The 14206-nt window shown below is 41.2% G+C and overlaps 1 protein-coding gene across 5 annotated transcripts in view; it reads right to left on the minus strand.

Moving 5' to 3' along the window:
- The window catches only part of RIC1 (RIC1 homolog, RAB6A GEF complex partner 1), a 147353-nt gene that overhangs the window by 111839 nt on the left and 21308 nt on the right, over positions 1-14206 (minus strand). The window contains exon 1 of one of the 5 annotated variants that reach the window (XM_045043060.1): positions 2020-2079. The exons of the other annotated variants lie outside the window; for them this stretch is intronic. Within the exon in view, the coding sequence (XP_044898995.1) occupies positions 2020-2064 (45 nt within the window). The 5' untranslated portion in view covers positions 2065-2079. Of the gene's footprint in view, positions 1-2019; positions 2080-14206 lie in introns of those variants that run through there. 5 annotated transcript variants of the gene reach the window in all.

The following is a 14206-nucleotide window of genomic DNA, read 5'->3' on the forward strand; positions in this document are numbered from 1 at the left end:
TACACTGCATTGTAAGAATAAAGGATAAAAAAACCACAAAATCATCTCAGTAAGTGAATAAGTATGTGACAAAATCCAACACTCTTTCAGAAGAAAAACTTGTAAACTACAAATAAAAATGCAAAGTACCTCAAACATTAATAAGGCCATTTAAGATCTATAACTAAATCATACTGAACAGTGAAAAACTGGAAGATTCTCCTCTGAGATCAGGAACAAGTCCAGGATGCCTACTCTTACCACCTCTATTCAACATAGTACTAGAAGTCGTAGCCAGAGGAATTAGGCAAGATAAATAAAAAACATCCACATCAGAAGGGAAGAAGTAAAACTCTCTTTGCAAACAATATCATCTTATATAGAGAAAACACTAAAGATTCCCTTAAAAAGAAACTAACAGCAGGACGCCTGGGTGGCTCAGTCAGTTAAGCATCCTACTCTTGGTTTCAGCTGGGGTCATGATCTCATGCTTTGTAGGACTGAGCCCCATGTTGGGCTCAGCACTCACCCCCTGCTTATGTGTGTGTGCATACACGTGTTCCCTCTCCCTCTCTCTCTCTCAAAAAAATTAAATAAACTTAAAAAAAAAATAAACTAATAGCTAATAAAAGAATTCAGTCAAGTTTTATGATACAATATCAACATACAAAAATCAATTTCTATGAGCTATCTGAAAACAGAAATTAGGAAAACAATCTTATTTATTGTTAAATGTTAAAATGTCTCTGATACCTAAAGCAATCTCCAAATCAATGCAATCCCTATCAAAGTCAGAATAGCACTTTTTACTGAACTAGAAAAAAATTCTAAACTTCATATGGAATCACAAAAAACTCTAAAATTCACATGGAACCACAAATAGCCAAATCAATCATGAGAAAGAACCAAGCCAGTGGCATCGCACTTCTTGATTTCTAAATATACTACAAAACTACATTAATCAAACAGTAAGGTACTGGCATAGAGACAAACATAGGGCAATGGGGGCGCCTGGGCGGCTCAGTCGTTTGGGCATCCAACTTCGGCTAAGGTCATGATCTTGCAGTTCATGAAGTCAAGCCAAAGGCAGGTCTCTGTGCTGACAGCTCAGAGCCTGGAGCCTGCTTTGGATTCTGTGTCTCCCTCTCTCTCTGCCCCTCCCCCGCTCACACTCTGTCTCTCAAGAATAAACATTTAAAAAAAACACAAACATAGGCCAATAAAACAGAGTAGACAGGCTAGAAATAAGTCCCCACGAACAGGTCAAGGGGTCTTTCACAAGGGGTCTAAGTAGAGGGGCCCCTGGGTGGCTCAGTCCATTAAGCATCTGACTCTTGATTTTGACTCAGGTCATGATCTCAGGGTTTGTGAGATGGAGCCCAGAATCAGGCTCTGTGCTGACAGTGCAAGAGTGGGGGAGAAGCATAGAGAGAGATGGAGACACAAAGAATCCGAAGCAGGCTCCAGGCTCCACCAGAGCTGTCAGCATAGAGCCCTACTCGGGGCTCAAACCCACAAACTGCGAGATCATGACCTGAGCCGAAGTTGGACATTTAACCACTGAGCTACCCAGATGCCCCTTAAAAAAAAAAAAAAGTGGGGGAGCATGGGGGAGCTCTAAGTATACACAATGGAAAAAGTACAGTCTCATTAACAACTGGTGCTGGAAAAACTAAATAGCCACATGCACAAAATTGGACCTTTATCTAATACCATACACAAAAATCAATTCAAAATAGATTAAAGACTTAAAGTTCCCTCCTGAAACTATAAAACTCCTAGAATCAGAGAAAAGCTTAATGACACTGGCCTTGGCAAAGATTTCATGGATATAGAAATAAAAGAATATGCAACAAAAAGGCAAAATAGCCAAGTGGGGCTACATCAAACTAAAAATCTTCTACAAAGGAAGCATCAACAAAGTAGAAAGGCAACCTACAGAATGGGGAGAAAGTATCTGCAAACCATATATCTGACAATGGGTTAATTTCCAAAATATGGAAGGAACTCCTATAACTCAATAGCAAAAAAAAGCAATACCTGATTTAAAGACTTGAATAATAGACGTTTATCCAAGGAAGACATACAAATGACTGACAGGTATAAAAAGATGTTCAATGCCACTAATCACCATCTGGAAAATGGAAATCAAAACCATTGTGTAAGATATATCTTCACACCTATCAGAAAGGCCATTATCAAAACAAAAGCAAAACACCAAGTGTTGGCAAGGATGTGGGGAAAATGGAACCCCTGGCACACTGATGAGGGAAATGTAACATGGTGCAGCCAATATGGCAAACAGAGGTTCCTCAAAAAATTAAAAGTACAACTATCATCTGATCCAGCAATCCTGCTCCTCAGTATTTATCAAAAGAACTAAGATATGGAAACAACCCAAATGTCATTATCTGATGAATGAATAAAGAAAACGTGGCATATCCATGTAACAAATATTATTCAGCTTTTTTTAAAAAGAAGGGAATTCTACAATATGCAACAACATGTATGACTCTTGAGGACATTTACTAAGTGGAAAAAGATAGTCACAGAAGGACAAAGAATACATGATTCCAGTTATATGGGGTATCTAAAATAGTTAAATTCATAGTGCCAAAGAGAAATGGTGGCTGCAGGAAGCTGAGGAGAGGAAAATGGGGAGTTGCCAATCAAGGACATAAAGTTTCAGTTAAGCAAGCTAAGTCATAGAGATCTGCTGTACAACACTGTACCCATAGCTAACAACACTGCATTATACGCTTAAAATTTATAAAGGGAAGATCTCAAATGCTTGCATCACAGTAAGATAAAATTTGCATATTAACAATCACATTTTTGAATAATTTTATTTCTAAATCAAAAAGATAAACACTGGTACTATTTTACCAAGCTCTTTAAAGTCTAGTATAATAGACTACATCCAGCTGGATTCATTCTCCCAGCTACTTCTGTCTGTCGTGACATGTTGTTTTAATGCGAGTATGCAAAAAAATGCAATCTTACACATTTATAGTTGCATTTTTTAAATAATCGTAAATACTCTTTGATATTACACCAAAACTTAACAAGGGGTAGTTTCTTTTATTATTTTTTATACATTTAAAAAAATATTTTAAGTGTGTTTATTTATTTAGAGAAAGAGCACACGTACACACGAGTGAGCACGAGCAGGAGAGAGGCGGAGAGAGGAAAAGAGAGGATCCCAAGCAGGCTCCACGCTGTCAGTGTAGAGCCCAATGTGGGACTCAATCAAACTGCAAGATCATGAACTGAGCCAAAATCAAGAGTCAGACACTTAAACGACTGAGCCACCCAGGCACCCCTACAATGGGTAGTTTCTTAAAAATAAGTCGTAGTGTGGGGGGCGCCTGGGTGGCGCAGTCAGTTAAGCGTCCGACTTCAGCCAGGTCACGATCTCACGGTCCGTGAGTTCGAGCCCCGCGTCAGGCTCTGGGCTGATGGCTCAGAGCATGGAGCCTGTTTCCGATTCTGTGTCTCCCTCTCTCTCTGCCCCTCCCCCATTCATGCTCTGTCTCTCTCTGTCCCAAAAATAAATAAAAAACGTTGAAAAAAAAAATAAAAAAAAAAAAAATAAGTCGTAGTGTGGAATCTGAACCCTTATCAATAAAGTTTTTAAATTGTTTCAAAATCAAAACCAAAAGTACCTTGGATAGTATTTACAACGGATGAAGAGAAGAAATGTAATTGGGGAAACCACTAGAAATTTAACAATCTAGAAGTGATGCCTGAGTCTGAAAAAGAAATCAGAAATCAGAATAGCAAATCAACTTTTAAAAAGGACACAGAGAACTTATGCTACCTGAATTGAAGATCTATTATAAAGTCACAGTAATCAAGACTGTGGTATTAGCATCAAAACAAACAGATCAGCGAAAGAGAATCATTGAAACAGAGTCCAGAAACAGAGAAGGGAAATAGAAGATGCAAAGTCAATTCACTGAGGGGAGGATCAGTTCAACAAATGGTGCTGAAACAGCCACATGAAGAAAAGAATGCCAACCCATACTTTGTGCCATATAAAAAGATTAACTCATGAGGCATTAGAAACTTACATAAAACTTGATCCATAAAAGTTGAGGAATACAGGAGAAAATCTTCTGTGGCCTTGAAGTAAGTAACTACTTAGATAAAATATAAAAATTATGATTCACAACATAAAAATAATAAAATTGATAAATTGGTCCTTACAAAAAATGTTTCTCTTCAAAAGATATTGCTAAAAAAATAATTTAAAAAATTACCACAGACTAGAAAAAAATTTGCAAATCACATTTCTGTATCAATGACTTGTTCCCGGGACATACAAATAAGTTAAAATTTAAGTAAACCACGAACTTTTTAAAGGCTGCAAAAAATTCAAACAAAGTAATTACAGTACCGGATTTTAACACACAAGTATCTATGAAACCATATAGAGATAAGTAACTAAATGAAAGCAAAGGGATTGCTCTTCCCTACATTAGAATTCCAATTATTAAATGTACAAGTTAAAAGGACACTGAGAAATACCCTTAGGTAAACACCACATAATAACAGTTGCAGGCAAGATCCAGTGATGGATGCTAAAATCAGTAAGCAAGTATCAGGAAAAAAACAGGATATGCACAGATGTCCCCCAAGTTGCTTTTTAACTACAAAAGACAGTAACTTTTTACAGTGGAGAAATCTGGCAGACACCAACTAACCAAGTGATCAAGGTAAAATATCACCAATAACAACATATGTGAACATTATGAACTCCGATATGATACACTGAGGACCCATTTTTTCTGGCATTTTTTCCAAAAATACGCAAGTTCATCCCATCCTATTCATGAGAAAATAACCCCAAATGGTTAGATTCTATTAAATAACTGTTCAGTACTCTTCAAAAAGATCAAGAGGTCATAAAGGACAAGAAAAAACTTGGGAAATGTTACAGAATGAAGAGACTGAGAATAACAATCACGTGCAATGTGACATACAGAAGTCTAGAACAGAAAGAGAACACCAGCAGAAAAATTAAGGAAAATTTCAATGACATCTGTATTTTAGTTAATAATACTGTACCAACGTTAAATTCTTCCTTATAATTATGTTAAATGAAAGCCACACAAGAACAGCAAAAACAAGTACGTACTTACTGTACGATTCCATTTATATCAAACTTTAGAAAAGGTGACCCAATCTATAGCAAGAGAAAGCAAGCAGATGAGTGAATGCCTGGAGATGAAGGGCAGTGGGAAGCTATTACAAAGAGGTAAGAGGATGGGGCGCCTGGGTGGCGCAGTCGGTTAAGCGTCCGACTTCAGCCAGGTCACGATCTCGCGGTCCGTGAGTTCGAGCCCCGCGTCAGGCTCTGGGCTGATGGCTCAGAGCCTGGAGCCTGTTTCCGATTCTGTGTCTCCCTCTCTCTCTGCCCCTCCCCCGTTCATGCTGTCTCTCTCTGTCGCAAAAATAAATATATGTTGAAAAAAAAAAAAAAGAGGTAAGAGGAAACAGCTGAGGGTGAAGGGTATGTTCATTATCATGACTCTGGAGAATGTTTGCCTATGGTAACGTATACAGGTCAAGTCTGATCAAATTTACACTGTAAACATGCAATTTATATCACGTCAATTATATCTCAAAGAGTTTTTTAAAAAGTTGGAAACAAGTTATCTTGGATGGTCTTTTTAAAAACGGATTAAGGGGGAAAAAAAAACGTAATTAGGGATACCTATTTACAATCGATTGCAAAAGCCTAGAAAAGAAGCCTAAACTATGCAGAAAAGAAAAAAAGAAAAACTGGTTGTAGTTTGTTTAGCATCTAAAATACATACACATTAAGATACAAGTTAGAGGGGCGCCTGGGTGGCTCAGTCGGTTGAGCGTCCAACTTCGGCTCAGGTCATGATCTCGCGGTCCGGGAGTTCGAGCCCCACATCAGGCTCTGTGCTGACAGCTCAGAGCCTGGAGCCTGTTTCAGATTCTGTGTCTCGCTCTCTCTCTGCCCTCCCCCGTTCATGTTCTGTCTCTCTCTGTCTCAAAAATAAATAAACGTTAAAAAAAAAAAAAAAGATACAAGTTAGAATGAACGGTTTCCCTGTATTTATTTTTAATGATTTTGGTATCTTTGACCTGTTTATGTGAAAGATTTTTTTTTAACGCTGGCGACAAAGGAGACATTAACCAACTCAATCAGAAAATGAGATTTTAAAGAAGGTTTTGATTGTTATAATCAGCAATAATTGCCAACGGATTTAATAAATGTAAAAGTCAGAGTTGAACAAATATTTAATCACTAACTCATAATCATAGTATGTTTTAGCATTTAATAATTTTTTATTTCTTAGTATTTCAATATAGATTTTATAAGCTGTTCAAATTTCTAAAAATGAGTACTTCTCTAATTTGGGAGTCAGATCACAAACTAAACCTGAGGTTTTTACTCTGCTTGCACCTATATTAAAATGGCTTATCAAACTACTTTTTTTTTGTTTTTTAAATTGTTTTTAATGTTTGTTTATTTTTGAGAGAGTGCGAGTTGGGGAGGGGCAGAGAGAGGAGACATAGAACCTGAAGCAGGCTCCAGGCTCTGAGCTGCCAGCACAGAGCCTGACACGGGGCTCAAACCCACAAACCATGAGATCATGAGTCAAAGTCGATTCTTCATCGACTGAGCCACCCAGGTGCCCCAAGCTAAGTTTTTGTATGAAGCAGATAACAAATTGGTCTTAAGTCTCCCCTCTCCTCTGATGACTGACATTTTGCACAGAGTGTGTTAGTAAGTACTACTTTAACTCTGTAAACAGCAGAAACCAACAGGTTTAAAGGTCTCCTAACTATTTGCTTTATTAAAAAAAAGAAAATCTAGGCAGCAATTTTAGTCCTAATGGCACTGCTTGTTTCTAAATACATGTATTCATAAAGAAGTCTACTAGGTACTTCCTTATAACCCATGACAATACAGAAAACAGGGTCCAGAGGTTTTGTGTGTGTGTGTGTGTGTGTGTGTGTGTGTGTGTGTGTGTGTGTGTGTGTGTGTTTTAAGTAGGCTTCATGCCCAGCACAGAACTTGAACTCACCACCCAGAGAACAAGACCTGGGCTGAGATCAAGAGTCGGACACTTAACAGACTAAGCCACCCAGGTACCCAGGGGTCCCAAGATTATGCATGAATCTTTTTGTGTAAAATGTCATGCTATTAAAACAGATTCTTAATAGTTGTTATAACACAATTAATAGTCTGTTTTATATTCCTTGAGTATCCGTGAAGAATAACTAAATGTATAAATTCTCAGTAATCCACTACTTCAAATAGTTCTTTCCACAGACTGCTGATTTCAAACTGATTTTAATACCTAATATAAAGCACATATAATGTATAAAGGATAAAATGAACACTGACAAACCCATCATCCAGCTAAATGATTCACTATCCGTAATTTGAAGGCCCTGAGTTCCCTTGCCTAATAACATGCACCTGTAACTCTCCAAGATCTAATCACTATCTTCAATTTTGTGATTATATCCCTGCTCCTCTGTAATTCATTCACTTTTGTACTGAATATACCACAACTTATTTATCTTCCTGTTAATAAAAACCGCTGAGCTTAGAAAAATAATTTATGGATTTTTTCTGATTAAAAAGAAAATTAATTCCAAAATGAGAAACGTTGAGGGGAGGGCGTCTCTGTCCATACAAAGTCCAATTCAATGCACAGTGTAAATTTAAAACTTGACAAATACAACCAGCACTGTTGCTATTAAACTAAGAGAAGTATGGTACATTTATGTTCTTGACAGAATTGCAAATCTATGATGTTCACAGGCTTTCCAGAACTTTTGGTTAATTTTTAAAGATTAATTATCATAGCTGTACCAGCGAATACGTATCTGTAAAAGACTCCAGACTTATCTTTTAAATTTTATAGGACACTGTTTTCAAAATTAGTTCATTAGAGATTATGTAACTATTTAGGAAGTTCTGTTAGCTTCCTAGGGTTGCTGTTACAAATACCAAAAACCGGGTGGCTTAAAACAACAGAAACTTGAATCAAGGTGTCAGCAGGGCTTTGACAGCTAGAGAGGAAAGTCCTTCCTCACCTCTCCTACCCCTGTGTTTGCGACAACCCTTGGCTTGTAGGTCCATCACTCCAGTCACAAGGCCAATCTTCTCCGTGTGTCTTCACACAGCCTTCCCTGTGTGCAGGTCTATTTTGTGTTCAAATATCCGCCTTTTATAAAGACGGTGTCATATAAGATTAGGGCCTACCCTAACAACCTCATTTTAACATGATCACTCTATAAAGACCTGATTTCTGGGTTAAGCGTCCGACTCTTGCTTTCTGCCTAGGTCAGGATCTCAGTTCGTGAGACTGAGCCCTGCGTCAGGCTCTGTGCTGACAGCACAGAACCTGCTTGGGATTTTCTCTCTCCCTCTCTCTCTGCCCTCCCCTGCTGTCTTTCTCTCTCAAAATAAACTAACTTAAAAAAAATTTTTTTAATTTAAAAAATTTAAAAAGACCGATTTCCAAATAAAGTCACATTCTGGTACTGAGGGATAGGATTTCAACACATCGTTTTGGGGGAACATGATTCAACCCATAACATTCTTTGTAAATGTTCCATAATAATTGAGAAGTGGGGTACTAAAAGCAAATAAAAACCACCTATGACTGTAGGTCATACTGTATGACCTCACAGCATTAGTACGGTATCTGCAATGAGAGAAACGTGGTTTTAATTTTTTTATGCTTATTTACTTTTTGAGAGAAAGCAAGCTGCGGACGGGCAGAGAAATCCTAAGCAGGGTCCACACTGTCAGCACAGAGCCCAACGCAGGGCTTGAATTCACAAACTGTGAGATCATGACCTGTGCGGAAACCAAGAGTCGGAAGCTAGGCTGGCTAAGCCACCCAGGCACCCTGAAAGAAATGTTTTTATCTACACTATCCAATATAGTACACACTACTCATACATAACCACTCAGCACTTGAAATACGATTAGTGTAACATTTTATTTTACTTCTTTTTTTCTTTGAGAGAGAAAGCACAAGCAGGATAGAGGAGCAGGGGAGGAGAGGGGAGGGGAGGGGAGGGGAGGGGAGGGGAGAGGGGGAGGAGGGGGGGAGAAGGAGAGGGGGGAGAAGGAGAGGGGGGGAGAAGGAGAGGGGGAGGAGAAGGAGGGGGGGAGAAGGAGGGGGGGAGAAGGAGGGGGGAGAAGGAGGGGGGGAGAAGGAGGGGGGGAGAAGGGGAGGGGGGGAGAAGGAGAGGGGGGGAGAAGGGGAGGGGGGGAGAAGGAGAGGGGGGGAGAAGGAGAGGGGGGAGAAGGAGGGGGGAGAAGGAGGGGGGGAGAAGGAGAGGGGGGGAGAAGGAGAGGGGGGGAGAAGGAGGGGGGGAGAAGGGGGGGGAGAAGGAGGGGGGGAGAAGGAGGGGGGGAAGGAGGGGGGAAGAAGGAGGGGGGAAGAAGGAGGGGGGGGGAGAACGAGAGGGGGGGAGAACGAGAGGGGGGGAGAAGGAGGGGGGAGAAGGGGGGAGGAGAGGGGGGGAGGAGAGGGGGGGAGGAGAGGGGGGGAGAAGGAGAGGGGGGGAGAAGGAGAGGGGGGGAGAAGGAGGGGGGGGAGAAGGAGGGGGGAGAAGGAGGGGGGGAAGGAGAGGGGGGGAGAAGGAGAGGGGGGAGGAGGACAGGGGGGGAGGAGGAGAGGGGGGAGGAGGAGAGGGGGGAGGAGGGGGGGAGGGGAAGGGGGGGAGAAGGAGAGGGGGGAGGAGGAGAGAGGGGGGAGGAGGAGAGGGGGGAGGAGGAGAGAGGGGGGAGGAGGAGAGAGGGGGGAGGAGGAGAGAGGGGGGAGGAGGAGAGAGGGGGAGGAGGAGAGAGGGGGGAGGAGGAGAGAGGGGGGAGGAGGAGAGAGGGGGGAGGAGGAGAGAGGGGGGAGGAGGAGAGAGGGGGGAGGAGGAGAGAGGGGGGAGGAGGAGAGAGGGGGGAGGAGGAGAGAGGGGGGAGGAGGAGAGAGGGGGGAGGAGAGGGGGGAGGAGAGGGGGGTAGGAGGAGAGGGGGGTAGAAGGAGAGGGGGGAGGAGAGGGGAGAGAAGGAGGGAGGGGGAGGAAGAGGGGGGAGGAGAGGGGGGAGGAGGAGCGGGGGGAGGAGGAGGGAGGGGGAGGAGGAGGGAGGGGGGAGGAGGAGGGAGGAGAGGAGGACGAGGGGGGAGGAGGGGGGGAGAAGGAGAGGTGGGGAGAAGAAGGGCAAGGGAAGGAGAGGGGGGAAGGAGAGGGGGGGGAAGGAGAGAGGGGGAGAAGGAGAGGGGGAGGAGGCAGGGGGGAGAAGGAGAGGGGGGAGAAGGAGAGGGGGGAGAAGGAGGGAGGGGGGAGAAGGAGGGAGGGGGAGAAGGAAGGAGGGGGAGGAGGGAGGGGGAGGAGGGAGGGGGAGGAGGGAGGGGGAGGGGGAAAGGGGGAGAGAGGGAGAGGGCCCAACATGGGGCTCAATCCCCGACCATGGAATCATTACCTGAGCCAAAATCAAGAGTCCAACATTCCAAATAGGCGCCCCTATTTTACTTAATTCTTAATAAGTTAAAAACCATAATAACCTGTGGCTACTGGTTTCCATACTGGATATACTGAGATAGGGTCTGCAGAACCGGTGATTATTTAAAGGGCTGGAGACCAATTGTTTCAAAAATGCTGTATTAAAGTTCAACAAGTTTCTTCACTATAGAGTTTTAGCAAATTTTTAATGGCTGATGTACCCTGTAAATCTTTAATAGCATTCAGTATGTAATGCCTCCCAAGCTTATTTGAGTAAGCAATTCATCTTTGCCCTAGGTTATCACACAGTACCAAGAATTCCTTATACCAGCCTTCAGGTAATTCTATTCCATACTTTTCAAGTAGTTTAATTAATTTATTTATTTTTAATGTGTACTTTTGGGGGGGGGGGGGAGAGAAAGAGAAAGAAAGAAAGAAAAAGAAAGAAAGAAAGAAAGAAAAGAAAGAAAGAAAGAAAGAAAGAAAGAAAGAAAGAAAGAAAGAAGAAAGAAGGAAAGAAAGAAAAGAAAGAAAAAGGGAGAGACAAAACACGAGCAGGGGAGGGGCAGACAGAGAAGGCAACACAGAATCTGAAGCAGGCTCCAGGCTCTGGGCTGTCAGTACAGAGCCCAACGTGGGGCTCAAACTCACAAACTGTGAGATCGTGACCTGGGCCGAGGTCGGAGGCTTAACCAACGGAGGCACGCAGGTGCCCCTCAAATAGTTTTAGATATACAGTATGTGTGATAAGCTACATGTCATCACCGTTATTTAAGTCTGTTTACTTTTCACAGTGTATACTTTACTGGTTTCGAGTACATATACATAATTGTTCAATCATCATCACTATTCCAGAGCATTTTAAAAAATCATTCCAGTAAGAAATTCTGCCTATTAGCAGTCATTCTTCATTTTCTCCTTCTCCCAGCTCTAAGCAACCAATAATCTACTTTCTAACTCTATGTATTTGCCTATTCTGGAGATTTCATAGAAGCAAAATCAATCAGTATGTGGCTTTTCATGTCTGGCTTACTTCACTTCACACAGTATGCTGGGGTTAATCCACATTGTAGCATGTACTGGTACTGCATCCCTTTTATGACTGAATGATCTTCCCTTGTATGGACATACCACTTGTGTTTATCCATTCATCTGCTGATAGACACTTGGGCTGTTTCCACCTTTCAGGTCTTGCGATAAGCGTGGTGATGAGATGAGGTTCATTTGTGTTGGAATAATTTTCTGTTTGAACACAATTACTTGGAAATGTTTGGTCATATGATAACTCCATGTTTAACTTTTTGAAGAACTATCAAAATTTCGCCCGGTAGCACCACCATTTTGTCTTCTTACCAGCAGTTCATGATGAAGGTTCTAATCTCTCTACATCCTTACCAACAATTGTTACTGTCTTTTTTATTGTAGCCATTTTAGTGGGTGTGAAGTGGTACCTTGTGCTTTTGATTAACATTTTTCCCTAATGACTAAATCCTGTTGAGTATCCTTTCATGAGTTTATTGGCCATCTGTAAATCGTCTTTAGAGAAATACCTATTCAAATCCATTGCCCGCCCCTTTTTTTTTTTTTTAAACTGGGGTCACCAACTTTTAAAGAGGCACCTGGGTGGCTCAGTTGGTTAAGCGTCTGGCTCTTGATTTCAGCTCAGGTCATGATCTCACAGTTCATGGGATGGAGCCCTGAGTCAGGCTCTGCACTGACAGCATGGAACCTGCCTGGGATTCTCTCTCTCTGCTCCTTCCCTGCTCATGCTCGCTCACTCACTCTCCTTCTCAAAATAAATAAACATAAAAAGATTCTGTTTCAGTAGCTGAAATGTTAACTTATTTACTGGAGTTCTTGTGTTTCTACAGGAAAACTCATTATACATGGTGATTAGGTTCCCCGGCCAGCTCAAAAAAGTCTATTCAGCCCACATATCCTAACAAGGAATACAATATGGTGGCTAACGATATAGGCTCTTACGTCTAAATGCAAGGTTCAAAAACTGGCTCAGCCACTTACTAGTTTTATAAGCTTGGACAAACTAATTTCTCCTGTGCTTCAGTTTCTGCATCTTTAAAATAAATGTAATAGTACCTATCTCCTTGAATCTCACCACTGCAAAGATTAATAGCACAGCATTTGGCAGAGTGCCTGGCACTCAATAAGCACTATAAATATTATTTGTTGCTGTTTCCTTATTTTAATATCTCAGAATACTAAAAACACTGCTGCACAAAACTCCCAACTACTTCCTTGAGATAATTTATGCAAAATTCCTACTGAAGACACCAGTATGTCCCTGCTATAGCTCAGGCAATGACAACAAGATCTGCCCAACCCTGTGGCAGTATACAGCTTAGACCAAGGCAAACCACCAAACACCTGTGAGGAGAGAAGGGTAGCAGACATACTAATGTGCACAGGGGACTTTGTGCAGTGATGAACATGTTCTCAATCTTGACTGGAATAGTGGTTATATAAGGAAATACACCTGTCAGTTTCACTGTACATAAATTTTACCTAAAAAACAGAAGTCCAAAAGAAATAAGTAAGCCATCATTAAAGTATACGGAGAGCTGTTTACAAAGGCAGGAAAATTTACTAATAGATCTTAAGACGATTTTCACAAAAGATTTTCTGTTTAATTGTTGACAATCCACTAGATACTGTTCAAAGTAGGTACAGGTCACTTCTAGCAGTAACCTGCAGTTTCTTCTACTGATACTATGTCAGTAATGATGAGTAATTAATTTCAAGCTTCCAAATACCTCCATTTTCAAAATGTGATCTTCCTTCAGGGTAACAGCTAATAACTGCAGCCTGTGTCTCAACTTCAACACCAATGCTCCTGCCATTAAACTGAGATGATCGACCTCACATACAAGTGAAAGATGATAAACTGGCTGTCTTCTTTCTCTCCTATATAAAATAAATAATATTTGAGAAACATATGATTCCCATTTCCAAGCTCCTGAATTTAGGCTGCTGTCTCTCCCACCCTGTTACTATTCTTTTATCCTGTGGAAAATCACCTCAATTAACAAGTGCTCTTGAATGAAAACACCTTTAAAGTTAATTTCATGAATACATCATCCATAAAGTATTCACACTAGGTATGTGCAACTTGAATCAAGCCTTTAAACATAACTTCTAGTTTACAAGAAATGTAGAGGATTCAGGAAAACATTAACAATTAGACAAATCCAGAGCGCAGAGGTTATCTGCAAGGAAAGTTGTCTAACCTACTAAAAACAAATCTATGTAACAGAAAATGAGACAGAGAGGGAAGACTGTTCTAGGCTAAGTGACTAAAGAGATATAACAACCCAATGGGATGCACGAACCTTGCATACAGCTGACCCCTGGACACAGCAGGGCTGGGTTGAAAATCCACAGCAGTTGAAAATCCACACAGAACTTTTGACTCTCCAAACACGTACTCACTAACAGACTACTGTTGACTAGAAGTCTTACTGATTAACATAACAGTTGATTAGCACACAACCTGTATATCGTATATATTATATACTGTATTCTTACAATAAAGTAAGCTAAGGAACATAAAACGCTATCAAGAAAACTGCAAAGAAAACACATTTACAGCACTGTAGTGTATTTATCAAAAAAAATCTGCAGATAAGCAGACCCACACAGTTCAAATCTGTGTTGATCAAGGGTCAACTGTAATTCCTTGTTTTAAAATAAGAAAACGGGGTGG

This window comes from Felis catus, chromosome D4 (assembly GCF_018350175.1).
Source record: "Felis catus isolate Fca126 chromosome D4, F.catus_Fca126_mat1.0, whole genome shotgun sequence".
Classification (NCBI taxonomy): Eukaryota; Metazoa; Chordata; class Mammalia; order Carnivora; family Felidae; genus Felis; species Felis catus.